The sequence below is a fragment of the Pseudophryne corroboree genome, chromosome 2, assembly GCF_028390025.1.
Source record: "Pseudophryne corroboree isolate aPseCor3 chromosome 2, aPseCor3.hap2, whole genome shotgun sequence".
In the NCBI taxonomy this organism is placed as follows: domain Eukaryota; kingdom Metazoa; phylum Chordata; class Amphibia; order Anura; family Myobatrachidae; genus Pseudophryne; species Pseudophryne corroboree.
Window position 1 is genome coordinate 169,618,170 of NC_086445.1, and position 13,664 is coordinate 169,631,833.

The window sequence follows — 13,664 nt, forward strand, 5'->3', positions numbered from 1 at the left end:
GACCTGTTCTCAGCTCTAGATATCTTAGATCCCCCATTTCTAACGCATATTGAGAGAGCGCATAGAATTGGTCCCACTCGCCCTGATGTTGATGTGAGGCCACGGCCTGTCATTGCAAGATTTATGGATTTCCGCATGAAGGAGTATGTTTTGCGCTCTTACCGGAAAATCCCGCAATTGCTAGTGAATGGTAAACGTATTTTACTCTTTCAGGATTTCTCTGCCTCTGTTGCGCAAAAGAGGAGAGAGTTTTCTGACGTTTGCAGGATGCTTCACGAGAGCAATACTAAATTTGCGTTGATGTATCCAGCTAAGTTGAGGGTGCATGACAATGGCCGCACGCTACTATTTGCTGATCCAGTTACTGCCAAATCCCACGTCACACGTATGTTGACTCCTGAGAACCCGTAACACAAGTCTTAGTTATTGCTCTACAACAGGTTTACTGCCTTGGGTTGGCTTATCTTCAACACTTAGGAGACCATAAGTCCCGTACTCAGCCAACCAGCTTAACCTTCAATGAAATATCTATTATTGTTGTGGTCCTCGTCCGAGTTGCGGAATTCTAGATATTTTGGTATTCCCTACCTTATATACTGAGTTGGTTTAATATACACATGAAGGAGGCCTTTGGTCTTATTATCCGCTGCTCAGCTTAATTTAATTTTACTTTAAGTCAATTACTACAGTTATTATTGATGTGTTCCTCGCCAGTGCTACCGGACGGTTTAGCACTTGCGCTGTTACTAGTTTGGTTTGGAAAATGTGAAAATTGTTCTGTGAAGCAATGTTTTTTTTTTTTTTTTTTCTTTTTGTTTTGCCCGTGCCGTGCCTCCCTCTCCAGATCCGTTGATGAGCTCTATGGTTCACTGTGGTTCAGATTGTCCCTCTCCGCTCGCTGGGACGGAGGAGGGCAACTGTGTGATGTAGTGTTCCTTCTGGATTGCCACCCCCGGGTGGGTGTAGGTTAACAGACTCATGACTGACTTCGGTACAGGAGCCTCCTCCTCGGATGCCTTTTTTAAGATTCTGTCCTGGAATGTGGGCGGCCTTAACTCCCCGATTAAACGTAAAAGGGTTCTTACACATTTAAAACGGTTTAGGCCCCAGATTATATTTCTCCAAGAGACCCACTGGATGTCGGGCGCCTCCTCTGCTCTTCGGGCACCTTGGTTAGATGACTGTATTTCCGCTGACAATACACAAAAGACAAGGGGGGTTGCGATCCTATTTAGTAAGAATTTACAATACACTATTTTGAACTCTATTGTTGACCCACAGGGGCGCTATTTAATTTTAGATGTGGAAGTTTGGGGTAATAAGTATACGTTAGTGAATGTCTACGCACCCAATGTCGAAACTGCTGCCTTCCTCCGGGAATTGAGCTCTCAGTTGTTGCAACACGACAATTTTCAGCTTGTCCTGGGGGGTGACTGGAATACTGTAGATGATCCTACTGTTGATAAATCTCCTGTCCCACGCACTTCCCAATCTTCTTTCTGGTCACACCTTCAAACTTTAATGGTCTCCCTCCAGCTTACTGACGTTTGGCGTCTCCTAAACCACTCCGACAAATCATTCACTTTTTTCTCTGGGGTTCATCGATCCTGGTCCAGGATTGACTCGATTTTAATTGCGGATTCTCTTGTCACGCGGGTCGCGCATGCTGATATCCATAACATTTTTATTTCGGATCACGCTCCGGTGACATTAACGTTACAGAGAACTCTTCAGTCAGGAGGCTCCAGACACTGGAGGTTTCCGAGTTGTCTTTATAATTGCGATGACTTTCGGAAATTTTTGATAACTAATTGGGCCAACTTTTTAGACGATAACCTTGAACACTGGGATCGCCCAAATATTCTTTGGGGTGCGGCGAAGGCTGTTCTTAGGGGTCAAATTATTGAGTATGTCCATAGATTGAAGAAGAAAAATCTGGCGACTTATACTACACTACATTCGGAGTTAGATGCTGCGCTGCAGAATCACCATGCCCTACAAACTGAGGAATCTTTGCGGCTCTATTTGCTGGCAAAACAACTACTGAATGACCACTTGCTGGCGCAAGCAAAGCGGGACGTGGTGTTTTCATCTCATAAGTATTACCAGTGGGGTAAGAAGTCTGGTCGACTTTTGGCTAATATGGCTAGGAAGAAAACTGCTCGAAAGTTCATAACGGCTGTTAAGCATCGGGATACGGGGCATCTCCTTACCACTTCCCCTGCTATAGTGAAACATTTTGAATCTTACTTTGCCAACTTATATTCGGATCTCCCTTTTAATGAATGTGCTCATGCCGCACTTTTACCTGATTCAGCTTTGCCTCCTATAACGAGTGCGCAGTCGGATTTACTGGTGAGTGCAATTACGGAGGAGGAGCTTATCTCGGCTATGTTCAAACTCCACCTGCACAAATCCCCGGGCCCGGACGGCCTCTCCAATGAATTTTATAAAATCCTTCAGCCTCATATAATTCCGACTCTGCTAGAGCTGTTTAACGGCCTGTTGCATCATCGTGCCCCTTTTTATCATTTCACAACGGCCCATACCATTATGATCCCCAAGCCTGCTCAGGACCCTCAATTGGTGACCTCGTACAGGCCCATTACGTTGTTAAATACCGACATAAAATTATTCACCAAGATTTTGGCAGATCGACTACAAACGATTCTCCCCCACGCTCTAACTACTCATCAGCTTGGTTTTGTTCGTAATACACATTCGGTAAAAGGTATTCGGGCTGCTATTGCTGCAGTAATGGCCTCTGCTCATTCGCCCCATTCCAGGAATATACTCCTCAGTCTAGACACTACTAAGGCCTTCGATACGGTACTTTGGCCCCATCTATTCAGGGTCTTGGAACGTAGACTCTTCCACCATGACTTTATTGATATTATTCGTTACTTATATGACTCTCCTTCCACTACCCTCTTACTGAATGGCTATACCAGTGATCCGGTGGTTATGCATCGTGGCACACGGCAGGGCTGTCCCTTGTCCCCCTTGTTGTTCAATTTAGCCATAGATCCCCTCCATCGTTTGCTATTGACTGATACTCAGTTTCATGGCATTCAGATAGGTCGCAGGGAGCTAAAGCTTACTGCATTTGCCGATGATCTACTGCTGTATGTTTCAGATCCGGGGACTTCCTTGACTAATATATTTAATCTACTGCAGGCGTATGGTCATATTTCTGGCTTCAATGTTAACTGGTCGAAGTCAGTGGCACTAAGACTGGGGAGTGGTGCGTTTTTGAGAAACGGGGTGGGGGGGTTTACCACTGAAATGGAGCTCAGATCACTTCACTTATCTGGGGATTCAAATATCGAGACAACCGGAGCGACTTTATACTCTAAATTTTACCTCGGCTATCAGAAAAATTGAGGCTGAACTTGACACCTGGAAATCTCTGCCTTTATCATACATGGGGAGAGCGAATTTGATAAAGATGAGATCATTCCCCCGTCTGATGTACTTTATACAGGCCATGCCACATGTGCTCCTACCTAAAGATGTTAAACGCATCAATTTTCTTTTTAGACGCTTTATTTGGCAGGGAAGAAAACCACGTATAGCGTTGATTAAGTTACAGCAAACCACGGAGAATGGGGGAATTAATTTTCCTAATGTTCTATGGTATTCCCATGCCGCTCAACTACGGTATTTGCATGACTGGGTGCACAATGACAATAACTACACAAACACTGACTTAGATAGAGAATTTTTACAAGGGGGGGACCTGGTCGCCTTTTTACATCTGCATGCTCGGGAGGTGTCTGAGGAGTGGAGGAGGAATCCACTATTGTGGAGCATTAAAAAACTATGGACAGATATACGTAACAAATTAGATCTGAACTCCCACAGATCACTATACCTTCCGTTCATGGCTAATCCAGACTTCCAGGAGGGTAGGGCGCATTATCCATTCAACATCTGGCGAATGGGGGGTGTTTCCAAGATAGCTCATTTGGTGGATTTGCAAAGCTTGAGGCCGCTCACATTCCAGGAAGCCACTGCTAGACATCCAGTTTTACTGGCCTATCCTGTGGCCTTTCTATTAGCCCAACACTATGTTTCTGCTACTATTAGCTGTTTCTCACCTATGGATTGGAGCAATTCGATAGATAAATTACTGCAACAAGCCCCTAGAGTTAGTAAGGCAATATCAATGGCATATGGATACTTTCGGACGGTTCTAGACTACTCTACGGGACAGGGAGGTATCCGGTCTTGGACGGAATGTCTCCCGGGGATCGAGACGACTGACTTGCTTACGGCCCATGCAAAAGCTTGTAAACTGTTTCTCTCTTCTAGGTACAAAGAAATGTCTCTTAATATTTTGCACAGGACTTATTTATCGCCTCATAGGACTAGCTGACACGCATGCTTGTTGGAAGTGTGGTTCTCCCCAGGCAGACCTATATCACTGCTTGTGGACATGCCCTCTGATCAGACAGTTCTGGATCAGGATAAGGAATTACTTAACGACTAACCTAGTGAATTATTGGAGATTGTGCCCAAAATGGGCGCTTTTCGGTATATTCTCGCCGGACCTACGTCTCTCTCAGGGAAGTAGAAAGCTACTGCTGGCAGTTAGTATAGCGGCCAGAAAGGCTATTCTGCAAGTATGGATTGCTAGAGATCCACCTACACTTTCGTTGTTTAAGGCCAAATTATTTTCTCTCTTTCGGATGGAATGGATAGGAATTTTGCTAGACAAAGATACTAAGATACAGAGATTCTTTGACGTATGGGAAAGCTATATAACGACCTTGTCGACAGCAGTCAAGACGCAGCTCCATAACTCTTTATCTAATACAGAATGGTTTTTGACTAGAACGATTGTGGGGGATCCGCCGATTGTGCTACAGAACTGAATGCCATTCTTAGCTCGGTAGACGACTGGGGGGAAGTCGACATACGGTCACGGGCAATTTTATTATTTTTTATTATTATTATTATTTTTTTCCTATCCTCACCTGCACGCGTCTGGGTCAGCTGACTGGACCAGCTCTTAATCTAATGGTTACTGAAGCCCCGAGAGGCATGTTCCATATAAGTGTAATATTATTGTTTGTACTGTGTTTGGAATGTCTCTTGATTGGTTGTATTGTTATTTACTCCCCTTTCGCTTTTTTCTATTTGACATAGGTTTGACCTACTGTGAAAACTTATGTATGTAATTCATATATTGCTTTAATAAAAATATGTTTAAAAAAAAAAAAAGAAATTGAGGTCAGTGAGGCCCATTTGACATCTGAATCAGGAACAAGGAAAGCTAGTCCTCGTTGTGCTGAGGTAACTGGTACTATCACTTCTGATTGTAGCAATTTCTGTATTGCATCAAGTAGAGCCCTGGCCTTCGTTGCTATTGCCGGAGGCAAAAACATGAAGACGGTAAAAACAAGCAAACGTGTGGCCAGATTAACAGATGACTGCATTGCAGACCTGTCCCACCAAAGCCCCATGTTGCGACGCCCAGGAGGTCACCACCGCCCCTGGTGGAATGCGCCGACACCCAGTCTGGTGCCAGTCGCCCCACACTAGTATAGGCCCGAGTGAGGACTGAATCGATCCAACATGCAATGGTCTGCTTTGCAGCCGGCCAACCACATTTCTGTGCATCTTAAAGAGCAAGCAGAGAATCTGTGCAATGGACAGAAGTCTTGTCCAAGTAAATCCAGACTACGTCTAACAGAACCAGATTATCCGGTCACAGAAAGTCGCAGATAGAGGATAAACTTGAAAAATAAACACAACCTTCGACTGGAATGTAGGAACCATACAGAGAACCGCCCTATAGTCATGGAAGATGAGAAAAGTTGGCCTGCAAGACAAAGTCCTTAACTCAGAAACATGCAGAGGCAATGGCCATAAGGAAGACCAGCTTCCAAGTAACTAACTGAATGTCTGCTGAATCTAAAGGCTCAAATGGAACCTGCTTGAGAGCCAAGAGGACCAGAGCAAGATCCCACGGAGCTACTGGCGGATGAGATGGTGATTGAACACGCAACATACCTTGTAAATAGGTTTGAACCTCTGGAAGAAAGGCCAGACACAGATGGAAATAACTGGACAGAACAAAGCTTTAAACTGTCCTCTATACCCCCCCGAAGGAAGCCCAAGAAAAGAGAGAGACCAAACTTGGAGGTATGAACCCTCCTCTGTTCACACCATAAGATGCTCTTTGATAATTGTAAAGTAAAAAAACTTTAAATATAAAATAAATAAACTAGTTAGAAATTTCTGCTGAACAGCCCCCCTAACACATGCCTAACTCCACAGGCACATAAAGTACACTGGAATGCTGGGGTAGCACAAAGGAGGAGCTACAGCGTTCTCAACCTACAAACCCCATGGTCCAGTGTCCCCCAGCCATGATGAAAGAGAAAAATATATGGCTATGTGGTGACTATGCAGCAGTGAAAATCCCAGTGGTCATTCAGTAAGACCTGGCACTTGTAACCAGGGTCCAATTATCCAGAGCAGGAACTTCCTCACAGCTATTCTACTAACTTTCCATACCTTCCTTAAAGCCGCCCCATGCAAATGGCCTGGAACAACCAGGCCCAGAGCTCAGGCCAAATCGATGGATTGAAGCAGCCAACAAACAGTAAGTGGTTGAGCAGGAGCAGTTACTGATAACTCTGCAGGCGCCCGGCAAGAGACGGCCTGGAAAATCCACTGCAACCCCGACCAAGATTGCCATGTGCCACAGCGTTCCCTGTGCTGTCAGTCTCTGAGACTTGTGATCACACAGCGTGAATATGAAGTCTGCACTGTAACGCTCCCAACAAGCCCACATGCTGGTCAGCAGGCAAGCTGATCTGTTGAGCGCTATTGGATGGGGGATACAGCCATACCCCATTTGTTGCGTGTCCTGCGTGACCCTCCCAGACTCAGTGCGTGTCTATGGCTCACTGTGCTCCGCCTCCGGGGAAAATGCAGGGTGCAAAGTGCCCTGCCTGTTTGCAAGTGGCAAATCTGAACACTTACAATCCAAGGAGAGGTAAAAATACGTGAGTGAACAGTAGAACACTAGATGTATGTAGGTGTATGTGCGTTTCAGTCCTGGACCATATATAGCCCACAGGATATACACTTTGATTCCAAACAAAAATCTATTGGAAGGGATAGGCTTTTGGCAAAACAATGGACATCATCTTTTGTATAGTGCAAATATAGTTTTAGTAGGATAAAACATCTGTAGGTCATCACTGAACCAAAAAATGGGGTTCAGTCAGAGGGATGGTGGTCATTAGGTCGACATACATTGGGTCGATCACGATTGGTCGACATGCATTAGGTCGACATGAGTTTTTCACAATTTTTTTCATTTTTTGACCTTTTTCATACTTAATGGTCCACGTGGACTACAATTGGGAACGGTAACTTGAGGCGTAAGGTTTCTTGCATGATTGAGGACTGCATTTATATAGAAGTATATTTCAATTCCAATAAAGCTTTCCAGCAATTTAGATTGGGTTACAGGTGTTACTCTGTGCTATGATCACTGTGGCTGAGAGAATCTTTCAGTGCATACAATATAATCTCTGTATATTATATATAAAGAAACTTGTTTTCTTGGAGCGAGATGTTGAGCAAGAACTTATTGATATAATGCCCATGAGAATATAAATAAGCATAATATGTACAGTATAACGCAAACACTACGTTTTATGTAACAGGCTGTATACTCACCTTTTCATTTGTAGTCCGACAAAGCCTGATTTTGATGGAGAAACCCTGAGCTTCTGGTCGCTGGTAGAAATGGAGGGTATAATAGTAATCTCAGAATCGGAGTGAGAAACGCGCCTTCGTTTAGACTTGATGGAAATGGTCTTATTTCCATCTGCTGGCATCACACATACATTAGAATCCTGCTCAGTGTTTGCATTGAAAGATTTCATGAAAATCCGACCTGCAAAATGAAAAGTTAAGTGGCAGAAACATCATAGTGCTGAAACTTTTCACAAAATCACATCTGTCACACAGATATTTTAAATGATAACAAGTGAATCTGGATTCAGTGGCAGCACAATGTCATAACAATGCAAGTCTGTAAATCTCTGGTAAGCAGTCCTTTATTTTCACAGATTAAAAAAATGATTCAAATGGTCTTTGGAAGATGTGTCCAATAGCAAAGCTGTAAATTGCAGCTGTTTATATGGTGGCCCTATAAAATATGTTTGGCACATTGCAGTCTGTCAATGAGCCTATATTGTAAATTTCAGTATGTAGCAGGATGGCTGGATTCTGATGACCATCAGACGTGACAGCCAATAGGTGTGGATGTTGGAGTGACTGTGCTTCACTGAACGATTGCATCTAATGTACTGTATGTATTATTTTAGAAAGTACATGATGCACTAGGCCCAACCAAATAGCTGTGTCTTCTACTATTATATAAAGTTCAGTCTTTTTACTTGATATATTTAAAACACCTGGCAGGTAATAACAGTCAAAAATGTAAATGTTAGAACTACAAACAAGATCTATACTTGAATCATGAATTTCAAAACTCATTTATTAACTTTAAATATTTTTTACACTGAATTTAGTGTCCTTAAAATTAAAGAATCTTGGGCGGGAATTCAATTGGCTGCGGTAATTCAATTAGCCAGCAGCTTCGGGGATTTCCTTTCTCCTGCTAAAGCTAACCAGTTTTTTCAGCTGCAAAAACACATGGATATGGGAATTTATCGCTTATCCATGTATTTTTTTGCAAATAGACGGGTTAGCGCACCCATGGAAAAAAGGGGCCGTAATTCAATGACATCGGGCAAAACACTGCGGTAAAGTCCCTTTTTTTCGCAGGTGTGCTTACTGCATGTAATTGAATTACACCCTTAGCCTTAACTTAATGGAAGCTGCCATGATTATTTCTATGCGGCGTGAGTTTGAACCTTAATGACTGATACGAGTTATAGTATGTGCAGACTGACTCAATAACAATAAAGAAAAAGACCAATAATGTCACCGATTCATAACTGTCCAGTATACAGCGTCAATAAATACTACCAACCTACTCCCCCATCTCTAACCTACCTAAATAACCCTTACTAAGTAATACATAACTTCTACGTACCTTACACAATTACAGATTAATCACAGTGCTGTTCTAAGGTAAAAGTAATGTATTCATCTTAAATATTAAAATACATATTTTTAGCAGTGTGTAGCCACATGGAGGTAATTCTTCATGCAATGTTACAGCAATACAAAGAAATAATGCTAGTTTCCACAGCTGACACTCACCTGCATAGATGCACACAAATGTTCCTTTGTCTAGATCATCCAGGCAGCGCACCCCAAAGCCTTTCTCTTTTGTTTTGTACACCTGGAGTCGCACCTGAAGTCCATGCTGTACAACCCGGTTTTGACACATCTTTCGGTCACATTTACAAGATACGTTACATTCATACAGTCTGCATTAAAGTGTACATTATTAAACGACAATTCACAATGAACCCTGCGACTTTTGTATTCGATTTAATGAACTTGTTTTATATTATACATTTTTATTATTATTATATTATGGGTATTGTCTAATACAAATATATGTACCTTAGTGACAGTGCTCAGATTAAATAATTACATAGATGATACAAAGGGGAGAGGGTCCTGTTCGTAATCTAAGGTAACTGAGGGGGTCATTCCGAGTTGTTCGCTCGTTGCCGATTTTCGCAACGGAGCGATTAAGGCAAAAATGCGCATGTGCATGGTACGCAGTGCGCATGCGCTAAGTATTTTAGCACAAAACTTAGATTTACTCACGTCCGAACGAAGAATTTTCATCACTGAAGTGTTCGGAGTGTGATTGACAGGAAGTGGGTGTTTCTGGGCGGAAACTGACCGTTTTCTGGGAGTGTGCGGAAAAACGCAGGCGTGCCAGGATAAAACGCGGGAGTGTCTGACCGAACGCAGGGCGTGTTTGTGACGTCAAACCAGGAACGAAATGGCCTGAGCTGATCGCAGTGTAGGAGTAAGTCCCGAGCTACTCAGAAACTGCTAAGAAATTTCTATTCGCAATTCTGCTAATCTTTCGTTCGCAATTCTGCTAAGCTAAGATACACTCCCAGAGGCCTAGCGTGTGCAATGCTGCTAAAATCTGCTAGCGAGCGAACAACTCGGAATAACCCCCCTGAGGACACAAAGAGGCAGAGAGGAGTAGCCATAAGGAAACTGGAGGTTGCAAGGCTAGTAGTAGATGTGGTAGGCTTTAGAGAAGAGATGAGTCTTAAGGGCACTTTTAAAGGGTGGGATGATGGAGGCAAGTCTGTTTGGGAATGGAAGGGCATTCCAGAGGCTGCATGCGACAAGGGAGAAATCCTGAAAACGGAGATAAAAGGGCCAGGACTGGAGGGGAAGAATGAGAGGGCAGAGGCAAGGATGACACCAGGGGGTAAATTTACTAAGGTGGGAGATTTTTAGAACTGGTGATGTTGCCCATGGCAACCAATCAGATTCTACTTACCATTTATCTAGCTGCTTCTAGCAGATAATAGATATAATCTGATTGTTGCTATGGGCAACATCACCAGTTCTAAAAATCTCCCACCTTAGTAAATTTAACCCCAAGACCGCAGATTTCGGAGACAGAAAAAAGGGAGATTTGTCAATGGAGACAAACAGGAAAGGGAAATGGAGAACCTTGGCGGTGAAGGAGACAATGGGGGGCATCCAATTATCCACGGTAACCACGGATAAAGGATTTGCCAAAAGTTATCCAATTAGCCCCAATGCCGGTGCTTATCCCATGATGCCAGGATAAGTGCCCATTTTATAAGTGCTGCGAAAATACATAGGACCGCAGCTTTTCTCTGGACCTTTTTTTTTTTTTGCACGAAAAACAGGGTGGCTTTGCGAGCTAATTGGATAGGATAAAAAAAAACATGTTTGCGGCACTATCGTGGGTATTTGGATGCCCCCCTTCCCCCAATGAGTTCTGTTTTCAATATTTTTACGTTTAAGGAAGCGTATGGGCATTCAGGAGGAGACAGCCAATACACAGCAGGTCACAAATGGGAGGACAGAAGGAGCGATACATTTGGGTGTCATGAAGGTGGAATTGGAGGCCGAAGGAACTGATAAGCGAATCTATGGAAGATGTGTAGGGAGAAGAGAAGCGGTACATGGAAAGCCCTCTAAGGGACACTGACGGAAAGGGAAAGGGGAGGGCATATGGAGGTAGAGAAGGAATGAGTGGACAAGGGAAGGTACTAAAAGGAGAGGGATGGGCAATGTAGGAGCAGGTGGCAGGAAGGAGGTGAGAAGGGATAGTGACAAGTGGATGATATAGTGGCGACGTTGGCCTCTGAGACACGGCAGAAGAAAGACAAGGACAAGGTGGTAGGTACACTTAACTTTAGCGATAAAGTTGTTGGCGAAGTGCAGTGAGACAGAAGGGGAAGGAGAGGAGGGACATGATGGGGGTGAAGAGTCGGCCTTCATACAAAATTTCAATATTACACAACTTTCTGACAGAATAAAGCGTTAATTCATGTATTAGTAAATAAGGAAATAGTTTATTCGCTTACTACTTACCCAGTAGGGATAGGTGTTCGGAGTCGTTTATACGTATAACCTGGTATTTTGCCATTTTTTGGTGAGGTAACACTTGTATTACAAGCTCTGGCTGTCAGCTGCAAACATGCACATGTGGAGCTGAAAAAAAAGTTATGGATTCCCTTTAGAATGTAAGCTCTCACGAGCAGGGCCCTCAACCCTCACGTGCTTATCCTTCTCTTTCTTAAACATCCTCGACGGCCCCTAATCCCATGGTTTCTGCCACCCTGATACTTATGTCAGTGTCATCTGCTGATGCAGCTATGTTTAGTTACCCTGTACTTATCCTATATTGTCTTCAACTGTAAGTCACTATTATCTTGTTTTGATTTTTCATTTATATATTCTGTAATTGGGCACTGTGGATCCCTTGTGGCGCAATATAAATAAAGGATAATAATAATAACAACAATAATAATAGATTAAAAAATGCATTGAAGATGAATGAAAATAGCAAAAAGTTACAGATATATGATAGGTCCATTATTCAGTCTTCCCCCCTTCATGTTACTTGGAAAGTATAGCAATATGAATAAATGAATCAGGGGCTCCTAAGTTGTGTACTTCCCACTCATATGCACTCAGTGGTAAACAGGGAAGTGGCTACACAAGGTATCCAGGCCATTATGTAGAAGAGTCCAAATCTATTGGGGATCCAGTGTATATTTAGAACAGGATTTAAAGCAAACATACTGAATGCCTCCCAATACTACATTATAAAGTATAGGTGGAACTAACCTTTTATTTTGTATTTGGTTGTGACCGAGAGCAGAGAGTCCATTAGCTACACAAATAATACGGGAGGGGAAAGGTCATGGGTAAAGTAGTAGATGTGGGTGCCATCAGCGTAGTGGTACTAAAAGGCGAATGAGATAATTACTCCCACAACCAGATTGGTTTTGCCTTTTAAAAAATAGCTTTTTTAAATCTTGCTGCTAAATCGGTGACATCTGTACACTTGCCACAAATCGCAGACTATCACACCTGGCTACATATATGCGGGCTGAAATTTCATGCCTAGGGCAGCTTCCATGTAGAAAAAGGCAGCTTCATCAGAGTGGCACAGGGTAGCCATCGAAAAGAGTCTTTGGAGAAGTGGATTTGGTCGAGAGTATGCAGCTGTTGCCATGTGCATGTGTATTTGGCTTCTGGTTGGAAAGCATGAGATTAGGTGATGCTGCAGCAAAGGCAGTTGTGGACAAGTAGGAGAAACTTAAGCTGGGCACACAATAGACAACGGTGTGTACCCAGCCGATCCGACAGGACAACTGCATCGGCAAGTGCATACACAATGCAGGTGGTGACTGAGCGATGCGGGATGCCATGCTGCATTTTGTAGTCTAGCATCGCTAGCGATGTCTTCTGTCGGCTCTGCAGCAGGGTAGACTAGAAGACATCGCTAACAGTTGCGGGGGTGCACATATGGGGTATGCACGCTGCCCGAATGCACAATGTAAACGATTGTGGGGCAAATCTGTTTTTTAGTTGTGTTTTTTTTTTAAATGGAATACCATGTTTAGATTTTTTAATTATTACTATTTAATTTAATAAGCATTATACTCTCACACAGGGATATTTAAAATTCTTGCATATAATATTTTTACATTGTTTTCCATTAAATGCCACAACGTTGCACTATCATACTCTCGCCCGTTTCCCACCATTATATAGGTGACAATCCTGTACAGACAGCTGCGTATGACATGACACACAAATAACTACTTTCACCAATGTCAAGGATTTTATAAGGATATAAATGTTCAGCGGTTCCTAACTTTACATTGTCAACAGTCTCCTAATTTACACTTTGTGTAATTCTTTTTTGCCAGGTTCTTATGTGCAATTGTTTTCTATATAATTTGTATTCTATCAGCAATTATAATACCAAAACTTACACATCTAAGCAGCCATCAGTGCAGTCACAGCATCCAATAAACAAGTCTGTGAAATTATTGATGGAGTATCCACGTGGCCAAGGGGACTTCCTGTATGCAAAAGGAGATGGTCTGGTGTTATCGATCTCATTGCAGAATGAGACTGGCACCGATTCCACATCTCTGCTTATGTCAGATTCCTGAGCAACAGCCTGACTCTTC

General features: G+C 43.0%; 1 protein-coding gene across 1 annotated transcript in view; it reads right to left on the reverse strand.

The window, feature by feature from the left end:
- SETDB2 (SET domain bifurcated histone lysine methyltransferase 2) overlaps positions 1-13,664 on the reverse strand; it is a 104,541-nt gene that overhangs the window by 66,445 nt on the left and 24,432 nt on the right. The window contains exons 3-6 of the mRNA XM_063950720.1: positions 13,464-13,660; positions 11,548-11,667; positions 9,259-9,428; positions 7,702-7,921 (exon numbers count right to left, since the gene is read on the reverse strand). Coding sequence (XP_063806790.1) covers positions 7,702-7,921; positions 9,259-9,428; positions 11,548-11,667; positions 13,464-13,660 — 707 coding nt within the window. The remainder of the gene's footprint in view (positions 1-7,701; positions 7,922-9,258; positions 9,429-11,547; positions 11,668-13,463; positions 13,661-13,664) is intronic.